The sequence below is a fragment of the Neopelma chrysocephalum genome, unplaced genomic scaffold (assembly GCF_003984885.1).
Source record: "Neopelma chrysocephalum unplaced genomic scaffold, ASM398488v2 Primary Assembly neopelma1_100, whole genome shotgun sequence".
NCBI classification, from domain to species: domain Eukaryota; kingdom Metazoa; phylum Chordata; class Aves; order Passeriformes; family Pipridae; genus Neopelma; species Neopelma chrysocephalum.
The window spans coordinates 2,145,701-2,165,573 of NW_020897763.1; the positions used below are offsets into that span (position 1 = coordinate 2,145,701).

Sequence of the window (19,873 nt, forward strand, 5' to 3'; positions counted from 1 at the left end):
TGGAAGAGACCTTAAAGACCATCCAGTTCCAGCCCCCTGCCATGGGCAGGGACACCTTCCACTAGCCCAGGTTGCTCCAAGCCCCGTCCAACCTGGCCTTGGGCAGTTCCAGGGATGGAGCAGCCACAGCTTCTCTGGCCAACCTGTGCCAGGGCCTCCCCACCCTCAACAGGGAAGAATTTCTTCCTAAAACTTAATCTAAACCTACTTTCCTTCAGTTTAAGGCCATTCTCCCTTGTCCTGTCACTACCTGCCTGTGTGAATCCCTTGACCTTTGGATCCCCCTTATCCCTGGGCCACAATGATGCTCCTTCCCTGCTGGGATCGAGTGTCCCAGTGCCCACGAACGACACCGCGTGTTCCTGAATCCTGCAGATTCTTCCTCACCTCCTTACCAGTGCCTGTAGCAACAATCCTGAGGATTCCAAAAGCCCCCACAGGCCATGCTCACCCTCTCTCCCACTCAAACCCAGGCACCCACACTCGCTCCAGACATCACACACCGGCACCCTCAGGTCAGTGTTTCCACCATACCCAAAACATTTATTTCTCCAAAACTATTGCTAATGACAATGGATACATTTTGTTGCCCCAGTATGGACTGAACATTTCCAACACATCGACTCCTAATACTGTACAATACTGTACCAAAAGGGGGAGGGGGGAAAAAAAAAAAAGAAGGCTGTACCTCCATATTGTACAGAGTTCTATATACAAAGTACAATTTTACACAGTTTAATATATACACCGTATATATATTGGTGTAGAAGACATGAAACAATGGAAACTGTTTTTAGCAAGAACATTCCATCCCACCATTAAACAACTGCTGTCGACAACCCCAAACCCAACGCACCGTACGAGCCACCACAGGACCGAGGTTCAGACAGAAAACACACATTTCTAGACTTTGCAACCCCAACTTTTCCAACGTTACAGCAGAACCACATCACTGCGATCCCTTAAAATCAGAGATGGTTTTCAGCAATTGCCCCCGCTTTGGCTACATAGAGCTGGTCTTTTGAAGAACCTGCTGCTCACAAGTATTGCTCCAGCAGTTTGGCACACTCACGAGTCCAGTCCCTTTGAACTTGGCTTATTCACATCTCAGGGCTCTGCCTGGAGAAAAGGCTGGTGAAGTCCACCTCAGGAGTAAGGTTACTACAGTGCCTTGAAAAGGACGGGTCCATCTACAATTTCCACTGCAAACTGCTAAATATTTACCCTGTATGAAGCTTGGTAGATCAAGTATTAGCACAGCAGGGAGCTGCCCTCCCTCTCCACCTTTGCCTCTTTTTGGCCCATCGTTGAAAAGCAACACTTTTGTCCCGAACTACGTTATAGGAAGCACAAAATAGAACAGGAAAAAAAAAAACCAAAACAAACCAACCAACCAAACCTGACATTTTCCAGGCCTTGAATTGCTGTTTTGGCATCTGGAGAGCCACCAAAATAGACGGTTTGTTCCTAGAACCGAGCCTGGAAAAGAATCCATCTGCCTTCAGGCGGCGGCGGCAGAGCCTGGAACCGCTTGTGCGTGACACAGCCGGGGCCATCCCGGCCCCACAGGCACAAGGCAGAGGGTCAAGTATTTGTATTTTCTTTTTTTTTTTTTTTTCAAGTACCAGGTTGTCACACGGACACAGAGACACGCAGAGAGAGCTGATCTGGAAAGAGCTCAGACCCCAAAGTTCAGTCCATGAAGCGCTCGGTGTTTTCCCAGAGCTGGCGCTGGGAGCAACGTTCCCCATGAGAGAGAGAACAATCCTTTTCTTCTACCAAGGCCTCTTGTGCTACCAGGCCACTAAAGAAACAGCTTTATGTCTCCAACTGCATTTGAGGGGCGTTAGCCAAGGCCAGATAAACACACAGCAGGGCCTGTTATTTTTGTGAAAGCTAAAAATCTCAAAATAAATAAACCCCCATCTTGTTAAACTCATTTTCAGCCCAAGACAGGCTCCTAAGCGAGGGAAATGCCCCAGTGCTCCTGTGTTTCTTTGTTTTTGAAAGCAGTTTTCCTTGCTTGAGGTTCACAGGTCAGCAAGTAAATATATTTATACTTAGGAGCACATCCCTGCACAGTCAGGGCTTGATCCTGCCAGGCACAGGTATCCCCTCCCCTGGCCACCAAACTCCAAGGGACAGGGGCACATCCTTCAACTCCCACCTGTCCTCACGGATGTGTAGGACAGGGGCCAGAGCTCAACCTCTTACCGAGTCAAACTGTCTCAAATGGGGATTTTTGGGGATTTTTCCCTCATTATTGTTGCTTTACTAACAACCTACACCCCACTGAGACCACCATCTCATTTTAAGTGTTCCCTCAACGTGGATTCCATCAGCAATGGAGCGTTTCCACCCTACCTGGTCCACAGGTCTGGAAAGGATCTGAAGTGCTAACAACTAGAGACATCGATTTCTGCAGAAGAACATCTCTCAAAAGCCCAATAAACCCCCAAATCTATACAAGGTTCAACTGAATTTGAGGTTTTTGACACACAGAAGAAGAGAAATAAGGCAGCAAACTCCATCTGCAATGAACTTCTCTCGTCCCAGTATTGCTGGAGCTCTTCCAAGTGCGCCGGGTCGCCCCTTGTACCGAGTGCAAGGTGGGGGAACTGCAACAGATGGAATTTCTTGCCAAACTGAAGCGTTTCGATTCCGTAAATAAATTTATGAGAACTCGGTTATCTTAACCTACTTTTGTGCAAGAACAATCTTGCCTTTAAAAAAAAAAAAAAAGAAAAATCATTTAAAAAAAAAAATCAACAAAGAAAACTCCCAAAACCCAACACATGAGGTATTCAGCACAGGAAACCCAAAGACTCCTTTCGAACAGGTATCAAAATACAGACATATACAACAATTTTTTTTTTTCTGCTGTCACAGTGCACTCTAATTATTTACTCATTTTCATTGCAATAGAATATCCAGTACAGATAAAGTGAGAGAGTTTGATCGTGTCCCACTGCTTTGACACGAAGGACAAATTTACAATTTATCAACTGCAAGCCTTTGGATGCCCTCGAGAGGCAGAAATTTAGCACTGGTTAAAGCACACTGCTCCATTCCCAACTAGGGAAATAAGCCAGAAAAGGTTCGAGCTTCAGAAACTGTTCAGATCACCTAAAACCGTGTTTTATTTCAAAAGTTTTCGCTTTGGATTATTTCAATCCAACACCCGATGAACAAGGCCCCGTTGTTCATCCCAAGCACTATCGAACAGACAGACGTTTATTCCAGTTATCCAACACTTCTTGTCTTTTATATTTGACACAAACATTACATAAAAAAGTCATGAGAAGAGAATTCCTACGGAAGAGCTAATATTTCTTCGGAACATGAAGATATGAAGCGACGTTGATACCTCCCCAAGCAAACCACTGTGTCGCCCTCGTCCACCCTACGCCGGTCTCTCCTTCCGCAGGGAGCGGCGCCGACTCTTCCAGTCCCTCCTTCCCACCTCTCCGGCAGCGACTGGGCATTAAACCCTTGTGGCAAACCTTCTCTTGGCCTTGTGTGTTCACAGAGTGAAGCAGGCAAGGCGAAAGCCTCCTTTTCTTGGTTGTGACTTTGTTGTTTAATTCCCCCCGTGTGTGTGCGCGCGTGTGAGTTTTCCGCCGGCTGGGCAGACCCGGAGCACGAGGGAGAGGAAGGATGACCTTCAGCCTGTCATATTGCTTGCTGTAAATGTAAGTGTCAATCACAGTGCACACCAGAATTCCAGTTGAGTTGTTCCATATGCAGGTTATCCTGCCAAGCAGGATTGTCCCAGAGCTGTGGATGCTAGAGAAGCACAGTAATTCAGATACAGACAGTTGCTGTTACAGTAACCTGAAGTCTTTTTTTTTTGTTGTTGTTTAAATCTCCTAATTTCACACTTCAGACCTGGAAGATAGAAAAGAGCATCTCCTCCAATGTGCTGTGCGTGGCTGGACACTTATTCTTAGAAACATGAACGCTAGGCATAAAAATAGAAAGAAAATAAGGCATTACAAATGAGTTGAAGTCGATTTACAGAGATCCTGCTCCTGACACAGATTAACTTTGGTCGGTTACGACCAAAAAAAAAAGAAAACCAAAAAAATTCCTACTTAAAAGGAAATGCCAGCAAGTTCTGCCTGAGCAAAAAATTACAAGTTTAATTAATTCTATTTTTCCCCAAAAGAACAAGTGATTCCTTGGTGGTAGAAGTCCATCAGAACCTGAGAGCAAAGGTCGCTGGTCGCGCCCTTGGGATCTTCCGTGAGGTCCAGTGACAGTCACACACGTACCACGGGGCTTCCCCAGGGAAAGCTGAGGAGAAATGGATAACAAAGAGTGTTCTCACTGAAATCTTCCCAGTGTTCCACAATTTTCTTAATTTAGGGCACAGAGGAAGTCGGTGTTTTGAAAAGCCATCATTAATATGGATTGATTGCTTCTGTAGAGAGAGGGGGGAGTGTGCGTTTGGGGACGGACAGGGACACAGGAAAACCCTGCTCCGTTTTCCCAAGCAACATCCTAAATTAACGAGAAAAAACCCATTTCAGCAACCCTTCTCAGAAAAGCACGTTTTGTTTCTTCTTTTTTAATTACTAAGTGCCAATTAAACCGACATTGCAGTCACGAGGAACCGACAAACTGGAAAGAAACTCAGCTAAACAGGCAAGAAAAATGATTTTTCTTATCTTGCCCTTGCCTGAATTCGTCTGATGAACACATAAGATGTGCTGCTTGTTTTAACATCCCAGAAAAGTTTAGGAACAAGGAGAACCAGGGTCAGCCAGGACTGTGAATCTTCTTTAGCGCTGCAAGTGGCACATGCCTTTGTTTGTTTTTGTTTTTGTTTTTTTAATTATTATTATTATTAAATTAAATAAATGTGAGCGTCATGGAGAATTCCCAGAGGAGTACAAAAGAGTCCTTGCAGCCTGGGGGCAGCTGGAGCATTTGCTGCCCACAGATAAATACAAATACTAACGAATCCATTCACACGTCCGAGTCCTAGGGAGGAGCCACGCCAAGGGACACGCGGGGAAGCCACTCCAGGAGCCACGTGTGCTGTCACATCACTGTCCCCCAGCGGCGTTTCCTGCCCTGCTCTATAAGAGCAGAGATCCCTAAATCGAGTCACAGCGGCCACCGACCGAAGCGTTTGCAACCAGAAAGAGGGAGAAGGGAGGAAGCTTGAGAAAACTTCTGATTGAAGTTTTTTTTTTTTACAGTGCTTGTCACCGGGATTTTGGTGAGGATCCATCCTGATGTGTGATCAGACCGAGGATTGTGTGCGTTAGGAAGTGGGTTCCCATCAGAGGACGCTTTAAGTTTTCCAAATGAACTTGTTTTTTACATTCAGTCTCCCGAGAGCACACACCACATCAGAGCCCACGGGCTGGAAACCACGCTGAAACAATAAAGCTGTTTTTAAATAGGGGAGAGCAAAGGGGGGAAAACCAGCTCGATTGTCCATAAGCAACAACTGGGCTCTTTGTTATGCTCCTAAACCTCAGGAGCATGTTTGTTTATATTTGCACAGACACACATTACGTAGAACTCCACAAAAATCTAAGAGTGTTCCAGAGTAAACTATTTTTCATGACAAGTGTCAACTAAAGCATGAGGCTGGATGGCCAAGGGCTTTGGCCCCGGGGAGGGGGAAGGAAGGGGGAGCAAACAAACAAAACCAGAGGATGTGATGGAAGTCGAGACAGACCCTTAAACCACCGTGGCACCGGTGGGCGACAGAATAATAATAATAATGCACAAGAAACAGGCATGTCCAAGCTCCACGTAACCAGTGGCACCAAAACATGCAAGAGACTAAAATCTATCCTATTGTTTCCCTGTGATAAATGAAACACAGAATATATAAGTCACTACACCAGTATCCAAAAACAGGATGCCACCGAGTGTTTCTTTCAGTGGCCAAACACTTGGACAAGGCATCAACCAAGAAACCAAGATCCAACTCATCCCTCTTGTGTGTGTGTTTTCCTGCTCAGCTTCACAGTGACCCGACTCCGGGTTTCCCCGAGCGTGGCAGGAACCACTTTGCCCCAAACACATCAGCCATGTGGGGACGTGGGACGAGGTTCTTACCACTCAGTTCGCTCCCGGGAAGAGCTCCCGGCAGTCTCACAACTAAACCTTCAGTCCGAAAAAAAAAAATCACTTAAATAGGAATTTTAACGTCTTTTAACAGAGTCTCTCCATCCGAAAGCGGTAAGAGCCGTCTCCACGGAGCAGCACCGAGTTCATCACACAGTACAGGACTTGTCAGGGGGCTGCTGGGACGCGGAGGAGGCCACGCCGGGGCTCGTGGCGTTCGTTTTGGGGAAGACGGCGGGTTTTGGGCGGGTGGCCGGAGGTTTCACCTGCGTGGCCATTTTGATGGACTTGACGGGCCGGAAGGTGCACGGAATGTCCCCGGCCGTGCTGGCACTGCGCTGGAAGGGCGGCTCAGAGTCCTTGAGGAGCTGGGTGTGCAGAGGGCTGGAGGGTTCCGAGGTGGGGGCCACCACGGGGGACGTTTTCAAGGGCTCCAGGGTGTCCAGGACAACGTCCGGCGTGTGCTTGACGCTGCTCTGCCTCTCCAGCTCCCGCAGCTCGTTCAGAGCAGAGTTCATTGTGGCTTCAATGTCCTGCAAACACAGAGGAGAAACCCGGTGAATAGAGCCCAGACACAGAAATACTAATATATAAAAATATAAAAATATAAAAATATATATAAATATATAAATATATATAAATAAATATATAAAAGTATAAAAATATATAAATATATATATAAATATATAAAATATAAATATATAAATACAAATAAATATATAAAAGTATAAAAATATAAAAATATATATAAATATATAAAAATATAAATATATAAATATAAATATATAAAAGTATAAAAATATAAATATATAAATATATAAAAATAGAAATATATAAAAATATAAAGAAATATATAAAAATAGAAATATATATAAAATCTATAAATATATGTTATATAAATATAAAACTATAGATAGAAATATATAAATACAAATATATAGATATATAAATACATATCTATATAAAATATAGATATAAATATATAAATACAATATAGGTATAACTATATAAATACAAATATAAATAGATACATACAAATATACGAATACAAATATATATAAAACATAGATATAAATATATAAATACAGATAAAATATATAGATATAAATGTCTCTATATATCTATATGTAATATAGATATATAGACATCTATATGTAATCTAGATATACTATTACTTAAAAATAAATATTAAATACAATATACGATATAGAAGAAATATATAATAAATGAGAAATACTACAGGGAATGTATAATAATAATTATATAAAATATATCTAAATAAATATATAATATATAGATATATCAATAGATATAAATACTTATATATTCATAATATATATTATATATAGATATGTATGTGTATATAAATATATAAATATATAATATGTAGAGATATCAATAGATATAAATATATAAATACTTATATATTTATAATATATATTATATATATATGTATGTGTATATATTAAAAGCATATAAATATAGATATATATATAAGACTTTGAGAATGACATATTTGTTTCCAGCCTGTGAACATCAACACTCAAATTGACCCTGGGTGAAGGACCTTGAGCTGTCAGAGTGAAACCTGTGCCCAACTGTTCAGCATCACATCCTGCAGTCAATAAGCACTAATTTTTTTCCACCAAGAGGAAGGAAAATAATTGCCAATGTCTCAATGCTGATCTGGTCCTTTACTGCTCCTGATGCTGCTTGGGTTTTAAAGATGAATAAAATCCCCAAATGCAGCAATGAATAGAAACCCAATGGAATCAAACTATTAACACCCACTCTGGCACTTTATTTGGCACAGGAGATTCAGGAGAGTAAATTCCTGAAGGGTTGACGGTTTTGACACTGGCTGATGGGTCACACACTGAATGTTGAAATCCTCCTGTGCTCTTGCAGCCTCACTGGTTTTCCTGCAGCCTGAGCTGTTCCCAGAAAGGTATTTCAGAGCACTCAACATTTTAGCATTTTAGGAAACGCAGAAGATACCAGAAACATGCACAGAAATTCAAGCTGGCACTTCTCCTTCCTCTTATAAAATATCACAGTTATTAACAAATAAATATAAAGAGAGGTTTGAGATAAAAACGTGGGGTTTTTGTCTCAGCTGGAGCAGGACCTACACTGGTGAACCCACCATTGCACAGAATTCCCTGGGGAGCAGGAGAGCTCAGCCCTGCTCTGACTCACACTTTGGCCACAGCTTTTCAGCTTCCTCCAGAGGTTTTTCAGGGGGTGGGGAAGGTAAATCAGTCAAGGAATGGTGGAATAAAGCAGAGACAGTAATCTGACACCTCCCAGTCTGTCCTGAGGCCAGGCAGATTTCAGTTATGTGTTTGGGGGAATGTGTAAGATGCACAAGGGTTATTAGATGGTGTTTGAAAAGATGTCACAGGGCAGAGAGAAACATTGATTTAACACAGTTTGATTTTTTCTCCCTCCTCTTTTTTTATTTGTTTTCCCTTCCTCGTTCCTTTTTCTCCCCAGACTCTTCTCCAGTGAAACAATGGAGTGTATGTTCTGGCAGGGAGAGGAGATCCTAATTGATAAAACAAAGAATCTGATTTATATCAACCAAAGCCTTGGAAGGACAGGGAAATATGAAGGCAGCAGGAGCTGTATATTATAATTCCACTGTAACAAATGGGCTAAAGACACTCATAACAGCAAAATACAACCTTCCATCAGAATACCCATCAGGTTTTAATTTGGATTTATTTATTATTTGGAGTTGCTGTTTTGTCAATAAAAATTACGTTTAATTTCCACATATTTTCCCCTCCTTAGAAACCTCCAGAGTCCTGAACCAGGCAGAGCAGTCAGGTCTCCCAGGGCTGGCTTTGTAATCTGAGCCTGGAGCATTCCTTGGCTTTAGATAGATGCATCCATCCCATACTGCAAACAGTTGGTACGGGCAACATGCAAGTGCAGGCACATCCACCAGGGCAGATCCTTCATGGAAGAGGGAAATTCGTAACATTTACATCTCTTGCAGCCTGCCCTTCACTTCAAGGCACTTGCCCGAATAAATAGCTCGTGAAAAGCAGCAGGATTATGTTCAAAGTTGGTTTCTGAAGCCTGTGAGCACATAAAGATGCCACTGGAGCACTGGAGGAGTCAGCAGCCTGCTTTTATTTTGGCTGTGCTGCTCCATGTGCTTCCAATGTCTCACCACAGGCAAGTCTGCACACTGACAGGAGAATGTTAAGTTGACACTAAATACTTTGCTTTTCTCGGGTTTTGGAGTTGTGATTGTTTAATTCCTTGCTGACAGCTTTGAAATCTGTGTCACTTTCTGAAACGGACGCTTTTTATTGTTGAAATTAAATTCTGAATAATGATCAGGGCCAAGTTTTTATGGAGGAAGGACGTGACTGTTTATATTCCCTCATGAAAGCAGCCTCAGTGCTTTGCACAAAGCAAGGATGAAAGGGCAGACTCAAGCTGTGTTGTAAGTTAATATTGCATTGAGAGAATCACGAGGTAGTTGGGGTTGGAAGGGACTTCTGGAGATCACCCAGTCCAACCCCCTGCCCAGGCAGGGTCACCTGGAGCAGGTGACACAGGAACACATCCAGGGGGGTTTGGGATGTCTCCAGAGAGAGAGAGACTCCACACCCTCTCTGGGCAGCTGTTCCAGGGCTCTGCCACCTCCAGGGAAAGAAGTTCTGCCTCAAGTTTAAGTGGAACTTGTGTTTTAGTTTATGGCTGTTGCTCCTTGTCCTGTCACTGGGCACCACTGAACAGAGTCTGGCACCATCCTCTGATAACCCTTGGAGATATTTGTATGGATTGATGACATCTCCTCTCAGTTTTCTCTTCTCCAGACCAACCAGGCCCAGCTCCTGCCGTCTCTCACCATGACAGAGATGGTCCATCCCCCAGAAGGGAACAGACACGAGATTAAATCCAGACTTTGCACTAAAACACCTCATTACAACATCCTTCAAAATTTCCAAGCCAAGCCTTCAGGGCAAAACCCTCCTCCTTACCTGTGCAATGACCTCGGGGTCCATGGGCCGGTGGTTGTTGAAGCTCTTGGACCTCCCTGCTGTGACAGTTTTCCGGATCTGGGGGCTGTCGATCCTGTTCTTCAGCGACGAGTGTCGGCTGATGGAATTGAGGCTGCCGTGGCCACTGATGGAGCATTTATCTGGAACCTCCTTGGGAAGACTTTGGCTCATAATGGGCTGAGATGAGGGTCTGGAACCGGCTATGGCTCCGGGGGAGGCTGGTTCTGCCAGTGAACTACCTAGTCCATGGCTGTCACTTTGACGGAAGGCTCTTCTGATGCTGCCTGACTCTGGTTTCTTTCTTTGCCTTCAGTCACAAAAGCAAAACAAGTCAATACAAGCAGGCACAAACAACCAGCTGTCATTTTTTTGAAGATATCCCCCCAAAAACAACACAGAGGACAATGGGAAGAGACATAAAAAGATAACCCAGATTACAAACACGCCCAGGATTTTAGGAGTGGTTGCGATACAGTGAAATTATCAATCGTTCCAGTTCAACACTTCTAACAACGAGGCTGAGTTCTGGCAGCTGTGCACGTTCAGAGCAAAACCAGAAAACTTGGATGGAACGTGATTAACTTGGTCAAGAGGAAAAGAATCTGTATTTGAAGACAAAAAAAACCCTCTGTGCCTTCAACAGGTTTTGATGATGTGTTTTTATTACATTCGAAGAGCAGAGCTACAATTTTTGACTGGAGGACACAGTATAAGTCTACTAAGCTCCTGGCCCAAGGCATCAAGTTATTATTTTCAGAGATCAGCAAGCAAAGAACCCCAGTTTGGGGTTAATGATCATTTCCAATATTTGCTGGTGGTAAGAGGTGGTTCTTTGTCATGGCTCTGGCAGGACCACAAGGCACTTTTCTATGCAGGGCTACAGATAAACCAAAAGATGATGTCAAATGGATGAACTGCTCCAAAGAATTTAGTTTCTACCCCAGCACCTTGCGGTCTGACAGCACGATTCCTCTCAAATCATAGGAAGGCCAATGCAGCAGAATACTTTATGCCATAGGTCTGAAGCTTGGCATCCATTATACAGGGAAGGATCCATTTATATATAGCACCAGCCCCATGAATAACTGCAAGAAAGTGTTAACTCCAGTAGGATTTTGGCATCCAAATAATAATTCAGTGGGTGGCACAACTGTCATTGCGAAACCATCTGATTTAATTTTGCTCAAGTCTGTTCACACATAGGTCAGAAGATTCATTCCTAAAGAAAAAACAACAAAATGAGTCTTATGCTACTGTTGCTAAATATCAGGGTCCCTAGTAAAGGGAAAAAAAAAACTGGAGTGGACATTACCCAGGCTTCTTAAAAACACTACACACAACACTACCAAAGCCAGCAGATGGTGAAGCTCCAACATAGGTCTGTTATTACACAAATCTCTCCATAACTGGCAGAATGGCTACTTCAGTGGCTCAGACAACAAATATCATAAAAGAAAGCCCAGATCCCAAGCTGATGCAGATTAACATGGCTTCAAAGATATCAGTGGAGCTCTGCTGAATCCCATAACTAAGGACCAGGCCCTCTAGGCCATAAGCAGGTCCAAACCTTTTAAAAGGATGCATTTCTGCTAATGCTTTTATAGACTACATTCTGTTAAATTAACTAAAGGTTAAGACTATCCCCTCCCATCAAACTGTAATTATCACATAATACCTTCACTGCACAATAGAGATGTGGGGGTTTTAATGCTAAGGAAATAATCAGAAAGATAAGTTCACTCCAGAAAAATGAAATAACAGATCATGAAATTTAGTCTGTTACTGGCTTGATTTTTTTCAGCTTTTTTACTATGTTGAGTGTTGGCTAAGGCAACAATTTCTGGTAGAGAAGGTAAGGTTAGAGCAACAGGGGGTTGTGCTGTTCCACTGCAAGCATATGGTTAGTAACCTGAGGTGAGAAGTGCTGGAGAAACTAGAGAGTGTTACAGGCAATGCCAGATGGTGGGACTTCAGGAATGGCATTTATCACAAAATGGGACACCAGTTTCTGAAGGAACTGTCCCCCTTACCCCATCAAACAAAACATGTTAAATGTGGACAAGACAGGACAGAGCACAGAACGTAACAACGAATGGGGACACACGGTACAAGATCTCATTCCACCATTCCCCTCCCTTCCTCTGCTTAGCTCGTAAAATAGGGCATATTTGGGAAAACAGGAACAGATGGCACCTTGGGGATAGGGAAGAGCAGCCAGTGGGGTTTTAAATGAGCGTTGGCCACACTGGTGACAGAGATCGGGCAGCAAAATGTGAGTGGGTTAGAAGAGGGGGAAGCAGAGAAGAATGGTGGCAGTGCTGGTTAATGAACCTTTGTCAGGGAAGGAAGTATTTCACTGGGCTCATCACCAAGCTCTTTACAGTTCAGGAAAACAATGCAAGGCTGTTGTTCTTACTTGTTGATGTTTGCAAGGTAAATATCTGCGACGTGCCCCCCGCTCGGGCAGCTGGCACCAGCTCTGGCTGTCACTTTTTCTTCCGGTGGCTCAGAGTTTATTTCTATTTCAGACTTCGGGCTGGACCTTTCTGAGACTCCATCCTCACTAGGAAGGAGGAGGGAAGCACATCACAACCAAAACAGGACCAACAGCACCGAATTTCAAATGCAGCACTGTGCATGAAAACACACACACGGGACAGCAGCACAGTGCTGGTGTCCTTCTCTTAAGAATCATTAGGTATCTTTCAAATCATAGAATGGTTTTCTGGAAGGGATCTTCAAGATTATCCAGTTCCACCCCCCCTGCCATGAGCAGGGACACCTTCCACCAGCCCAGGTTGCTCCAAGCCCTGTCCAACCTGGCCTTGGACACTTCCAGGGATGGGGCAGCCACAGCTTCTCTGGGCAACCTGTGCCAGGGCCTCCCCATCCTCACATTTTCTCTTGATATCCAACCCAAACCTGCCCTCCTGCAGCTTAAGGCCATTCCCCCTTGAAAAATCCCCCTCCAGCCTGAGAGCCTGACTCCTGTGAGCAACCTGCATCTTTCACAGGCACCAGAACCATTCTGACACCACACCTCCACACCTGCGGGCACCGACACCTCCCCGAGCTCTGCTCGTTCCCCTTCCCGCAGGGGAGGCCGAAGGAGGAACTGCCCCCACCTGGTGCCAACACCTTGGCACAAACAGTCCCCTCCACACCCGAGTTTTGGGCAAGGCCAGGGTGTCACATACGTGTCCTGGACGACGATGTACTGGTGGGGGATGAGGCCGTCGATCCCGTTGTGCCGCCCCTCCCACCAGTCGTCCGAGGCCCGCTGGTAGAGCAGGAGGGAGGCTCCTTTTTTGAAGGACAGCTCTCGTGCTGTCCTGCCAAGGTAGTCAAACTTTGCTATTGCTTCTATGGGCTCACACTCTAAGGAGACAGAAGGGAATAAACAACAGTTCACTAAACATTTGGGCTTATTAAGTGTTCAGCTGTTTAAACCCGTAGGCGAGAGCATGAAGAGGATGAAGTGTTGCTGCTTAAGGCTGCAGTGTTTTGAAGCAGCAAAATTCAGAGGGGAACTCCCCTGTAACTTGTGGACTTTGCACTTTTAGCATTTGCCTAATCTCTGCATCCATGTTTTCCAAGTCATAAACCCACTCACAGCGATTCAAGCCTACAAGGATGGAAGTGGCAACGGCAAAATTAGTGTCTCCTTGAACCAAAAAGCATTTCAAAGCTGGGTAGCAACCAGGTGTGTTCCAGACAACAATCTGCCTATGGTACCCTTCCTTCAAGGCAGCTAAACTGAACCTCCCAGGCAGGCAGGAGTTGTTATTAGCATTTGGGGAGGGAAACATCCTCTCATTCCAAGCTGCTTCAGAAATAAAGCGTCTATTCAGAGGGAAATCTCTGCTGCCTGCGAGGTTCACCTGACCCAGGAGGCCGGATTCTGGCACCGTGGGAGGCCATGCTATTCATCCAACTGTCATGGAAGCTCAGGAAAACATCCAGGGCCTCCACTGTTGTGCTTTGTGCAGTGATGGGGAGGCTGAGCTGCTTCCCGGCCCCATCCAGCTGGGATGCTCCAGGGATCACGCCTGGAGCTGCACAACGTGCTCCAAACCTGCCTGCAAAGCTCACACAAGAGCTCCAGCCATGCCCTGGCTGCAACCAGCCCCTAATCCAGGTCCCTGCAGGGCTCTGATATTATACAGAGGGACAATAAGGGCATTTAGACACTCAGGAAGATCAAATGAAATTCATGCGGATTATTTTTAAGACTTCGAAAAAATCTGACACTGGTTGAGTCTAAATATATATTAAGTCAGCTCCCAATTCTAGGCAGGAATCAGGGGAATGGGTATGAGCTCAACCACACAGCCTCAGTGGACTTGCTTCATTACTTTAAAGGAGCTTTAACACAGCCAAGCAGTCCATGGAAATTTGAGTTCTTTCCTGGAGAAAGAGATTTGTGCTTCCCCTTCCTGGACAAGGAAAGATCTGCTATTCCATACAGAGATCTCCCCTGCATCACAGGAGGCTTCTACAGTGCAAGAGCCAGACAAATAACACTGGAAGGCCAAACATGAGCCACAGCTTTCACAGTTATTCCTTGGGAAAGCAGATGCCCAAGAATTAGGTCTCCGTGGCCGCTCACAGGCAGGCAAGGCTTGATCAAATAAATGGTGAATATGTGGCTGAAGCTCAGGAACAAAGCTGAGGGAGCAGAGCAGAAGCATCTCACCCCAAAAAGCCCCACCAGCATCTGAGTTACCCAGCACAAAGTGACCAAGGGCTGAGGGCAAATGGCAACAGGATCAGTCAGATCCACCCCCCAACAATAATTCCTCCACTACTAAACCCAACAGCTCAGAATTCTCTCAACCACACATTTCAGGTAAGCCTGTGGGTCAGCCTCACAAAAAATCCCATTATCAGCCCTCAGCAACCAGGCAGGGATTTGGAAGGGTGGGAAAAGCCTGGCCCACGTTGGCAGCTCTCAGCTGCCCAAAGCACGTGGTGACCCATGTTTGGCTCCTTCTTTCCTCTTGCTTGTTTTGCCTCTGGAGCCAGTTTCCTCCTAACACTAAAAACCCCAATTATGCTGCTTTCTGGTGTCCCCCTGCATTTAGGAAAGGGATGGGAGTGTGGTTTGGTACATTCCATCTGTTTCATTAGGAAGTGTTTATTGTTCCAGATGAGAGCAGCACTCAGGTTTCTTATGTTTCCAATTTGCTTTTTAGGACTCTGGCTCTTCTCCAGAGAACTGATTTTAGACTTTAATTTCCAGTAGCTTTTTCCTACTACACTTTCAGACAAGAAAGCTGTGTGAATAAAAGAGCAATAAGGCTAAGCCAAACAATTCCCTCTGCCAGTCTGAGAGCCTGGGCAGGAAAGCAGCAGATTCAAATGTTTCCACTCATATATGTAATTTAACAAACATATAATCTGCTTGTTTTTCAGCATTTCTGACCTCTTATACCTGTCTCAAACCAGAGTGTCCTCTCACTTGTACAGGGAGGCTGCAGAACAGCTTGGATGCTCTTCAAAACACCTCTTCCCCCATCCCAAAATTCCTTCCTTCAGTGAGGGTGGCTGGGATGACAGCTTTGCTTTGGGAACACTAGTGCCAGGCTCACAAAAGAGCTTAAGAAGCAAGTGCTAAAGAATCTAAAAGACTGAAGGAGGGAGAAAAACCCAGGAACATCCATCCCAGAGTCCTGGTGCTGTACCTGCACTGCTGACAGGTATGAGCGAGGTGTGACTCTGCACAGCTCAGTTGGGACATGAGATTCCTCACTTAACCAGACCCTGCAGCTCCCTCAAAGAGATACAGCCCCAGCTCCCTCCTCTGCTTCAGTGCCAAAGGCTCCCTCCCAAATGCTTCCTATGGAATATTCCATGTAGGATGCAGAACTCCATCCAAAACACCTCCCAGTTTTACCTTGCTCAGGGGCCCCACGCGATCGAGTTCCAGAGGCTGCAGAACAGTGTCCTTCTCTCATCTCTAACTGCTCATTTCTCACTATTGTCCCCCCTTCAGTCACAGAAGAGACCTAAAAATCCCCTCCAGAAACAGCCCCAGTGCCCACCCCAGTGTGGGAGCCTGCAGGCTTTAGCCCCAGGCTTTATGCAGATGTGGGATGAGTTGGCCTGTCCTTCCTCACAGCTATTAAATTGCTCTTTCTTAGATACAAACTCCAAAAGGACACATTTTCATGCATTTTTAAGAGCTAACACTTGTCAGACAGAACACTCTGTTCAAGACAGAGAGCAAGCTCATGTTTCATTCCCACAGGCTTTGTGCTGCCTCCCAACAGCCTTGGTGAGGAATCACTGTGCCAGTGCTTGACTGTGCTGAGGGAGAACTGATTTCCCAGCATTTCTAAACATCCTTTACTTCACCACTGGTGTGTGAACACCAGAGAATCACAGGATCCACTTAGGTTGGAAAAGACCTTTAAGATCACCGAGCCATGAAACCAGTGGGAGCACAGGGATGCCTTGGGAAGGGTTTGTTAGGCAACTGCTGAAGCAGAGAGGGAGCACAGGAGCACCTGGCAGGGCTACTGAGCAAATTCCTGACCAGCTCAAAAAAGGATGACACCTGATTTGAAGGGAATGGTAACTATTTCCCACCTTTACAACCGAGGTCACAAGTAAAACCATCACAGAACTCGCACAATTGCAAAGGGTCTAAATGCAAGAACAAAATCAAACTCTGTGCTGGTTGGGTCAGTCTGCTCTCTGTGCTGCTCAGTATTCCAGGCATCATTGTTTCACACCAGTAATTTAATCTTTCCTCTGCTCTGGATGGGGCTCACAGGATGTGAGGCTTGGGAAGTATCAACAACAGGCACTCACAACTGCAGTGTCACCTTCCCCTTAGGAAATACTGTGAAGTTCTCTCCTCTTTTCACTGATCAGACCAGAAATGTCACAGAGGTCCCCAAGGAAACCCAAAAATTATCAATGAGAGAGGCCCTCAGGACTCCCTACCCTAAAACCTGGCTGTGAGTAGAAGACAAACAGGTTTTGACTTTGTTTTGCTCCCTTCCTTAAAGCAGAACCACTGGGGCTCAGAGCACTCACACCCCCCCTGCCAGAGCTACAGAAAGGGGAAATGCCTGGTACAGGCAGAGGGAGTGGGGGAGCATGATGAAACACATCCAGCCTTTGGCTCTGTGCTTCCACCCTGACTTCCAAACCCAAGCCTGGAGTGTGCCCAGGCCTGCTGCTAAGAAGAGACAACCCCTGAGAAGAAGGGATGCTTTCAAAACACTCAGGTAACTTCTACAGCTCCCTACACCTTTTTACTTCTTGACACCAAATGCTGCCAATGTGATGTTTCGAGTGACTGTTCTGATTCAAACCCCACTCTGGAGCTGACTTTACACTTCAATTCCAAGGCACTTCCCTCCCTGCCTCCCCCAGGGCTGGCTGCACCAGTTATCCCAGCAGCTCAGAGGTTTTGCATACCATCATCACTGGTGTGGTGCTCGGCCGTGACGTCCTGCACCGAGTCTTCTGTGGAGGCTCTCTCTCCATGGGGACTCTCACTGCAACAGAAGGAAACAGGGACAGTGCTTTACACTGGTGGAAATGGAGTTTCCTCATCACAGCCATCAGATATAACTGGGAACATCCACGTGGGGAGCCAACATTTAGGCTCCACTGCGACGCTCTGCGGTGCATCTGCACGTGCTGAAGCCAGTGTGTCTGAAAATCAAGCTGAATTCTTATTTGATCAATCAACCCAAACATCCAGGTTACCCTTCTCGTGTGCTGTCTGCAGTCCAGCTTCAGCTCTTACAACCTGGACCTCTGGAGGTGCTAAGCAGTCAGGCAGCAGGGGCAAGCTGGGTCCAGCTCCTCTCTGCCATGCCAGGATTATATTCCCTCAGCTCTGTTCTCCACTGCTCTAATTAGCTCATTAGATGGCTGATGAGAAAGCTGCCACTTCCTGGGGGAAATCATTTCTCGATTCATAATGATATTTCCAGGTCTGTGTTTGTCATCTCCCTCCATCCCTTTTATCACCATTTTAAATTGTTCCATTCATTTCACTGAACAACTCCCGTGGCCTGATTAATTGCCTGTAAATAAAGATTCCAGAGCACCTAAACCACCAAGAGGACTCACTTATGTTTGGCAAGAAGAAAAGCTTTGGAAGGATCAATAGACAACAAGTGGCAACCAAAGGTTATGTTTTTGTAAGAAGCTACACGAGCAGTTCCCTCTGGACAGGAGCAGAAAGGAAGCTGGAAGAGGATCCATTGCCTCTCCCAAGCAGCTCTGTGGAGCTGCTGCCAGCTGGCAGCCCTGCCTGCCTGCCCTGCCTGCTCCTCTCAGGAGGAAAAAAAGGGATAAAAAAAATAGTGCTTGCTCTTCATCTTAGCAGACTCTGTTGCTAAAGAAAACTCGTCTGCTGCCCTCTCACAACGTAACTCCTAAAAGGTGATTTTTAATTCTCCTCACACAGGAATAACTTCATCCCTCATTTTGGTCTTGCAATGGTTAAAATAAGTGACCCTGGATGTACAGTGATCTCCCCCCTGGCAATCCCCCTTCTGCACTCTTTTAAAAAGAGGAGAAAAACAGAAAAAGGAGAAGGGGCAAAGTGTTTGAGTAATTCTGGTGTCTCGTTATGCTTAATCCACAGGACACCAAGCTGTCCAACATCTCCTGAGCCAGCACCTCTGGAATCAACCTTTCCCATCCTTTGCAAAGCTTTTGTGCTACTTCATAAAGTTTAGAGAAGAATCTGCAGCCAAATGGAGGCCCCAGGAGGAAGGAAGGCAGCACTGAGGGCTAAGGTTTCACACAGACTCTGAAGTCATGTCGCACACAGCTCCAAACGCTGCACAAAGGCCACGTGCCTCCTCCTCTCCAAGCCTCCAGCAGCATTTTCCACCAAAAAAACCATCCTTACTGCTCACTCTGAGGTGTGAGAGCCCTGGGATGCTGCACTGGGAAGCACTGGGCTGCTGGGTTTCACCCTGAGGGCTCCCAAAGTGAGAGCAACAAATCCTGGCAGAGGAACACTGTGAGAGCAGAGTCACTTGGGGCAGTGGAGGGGCAGCAACAATCTCAGCTCTCTGTGACCAGGGACAGGACTTGGAGCTGTGTCAGGGCAGGGTCAGGTTGGATCTCAGGACAAGGTTCTTCCCCCAGAGGGTGGTCGGGCACTGACCAGGCTCCCCAGGGCAGTGGGCACAGCACCAAGGCTGCCAGAGCTCCAGGAGGGTTTGGACAACACTCTCAGGGACGGGGGGGATTTCGGGGTGTCTGTGCAGGACCAGGGGTTGGACTGGATGATCCTTGCGGGTCCCTCCCAACTCAGGATATTCCATGATTCATCCACACTCTCCTTCCCTGCCATTCCCATGGCCTCACTTGTGGGTCTCCTGGACTCTCCCTGAGCAGTCTCAGACAGACAGACAGACACATCACAGCCCAGGCTTGACTCACAGGCAGGATTTCAAAGCTGATGACAAACTCTGAACCTTGCCCTACCCTGCTGTGCCCAGGGGAAGCTGTTCCACAGCTCTGCCAGCTCCAGGCCAGGGTGCAGGTCTGGAGCCCAGAGCAGGGGCCGTGGTGCTCAGCCCCAGCAATTCCACACCAAAACACCCTCTGGGAGCTCCCAGAGGGCTTGACCCATGAAGTGGCACCAGGATGCCCCAGCCACAGCAGGAACCAGCTGAACCCCAAGGATTCCCTCTGCTGCCTGCAGGGTGAGGAGCCCACGGGCGACAACGAACAACTCTGGAAATACCAGGACTATGAGAAAGCTGGAATGGGAACCA

General features: G+C 45.9%; 1 protein-coding gene across 1 annotated transcript in view; it reads right to left on the reverse strand.

Annotated features, from left to right (window-relative positions):
• Nucleotides 1-516: 516 nt before the first annotated feature.
• Nucleotides 517-19,873, reverse strand: part of SRGAP2 (SLIT-ROBO Rho GTPase activating protein 2) — a 91,834-nt gene continuing 72,477 nt past the window's right edge. Inside the window, exons 15-19 of the mRNA XM_027695038.1 lie at nucleotides 17,544-17,623; nucleotides 13,310-13,490; nucleotides 12,529-12,675; nucleotides 10,092-10,419; nucleotides 517-6,623 (exon numbers count right to left, since the gene is read on the reverse strand). Of these exons, the coding sequence (XP_027550839.1) occupies nucleotides 6,240-6,623; nucleotides 10,092-10,419; nucleotides 12,529-12,675; nucleotides 13,310-13,490; nucleotides 17,544-17,623 (1,120 nt within the window). The 3' untranslated portion in view covers nucleotides 517-6,239. The remainder of the gene's footprint in view (nucleotides 6,624-10,091; nucleotides 10,420-12,528; nucleotides 12,676-13,309; nucleotides 13,491-17,543; nucleotides 17,624-19,873) is intronic.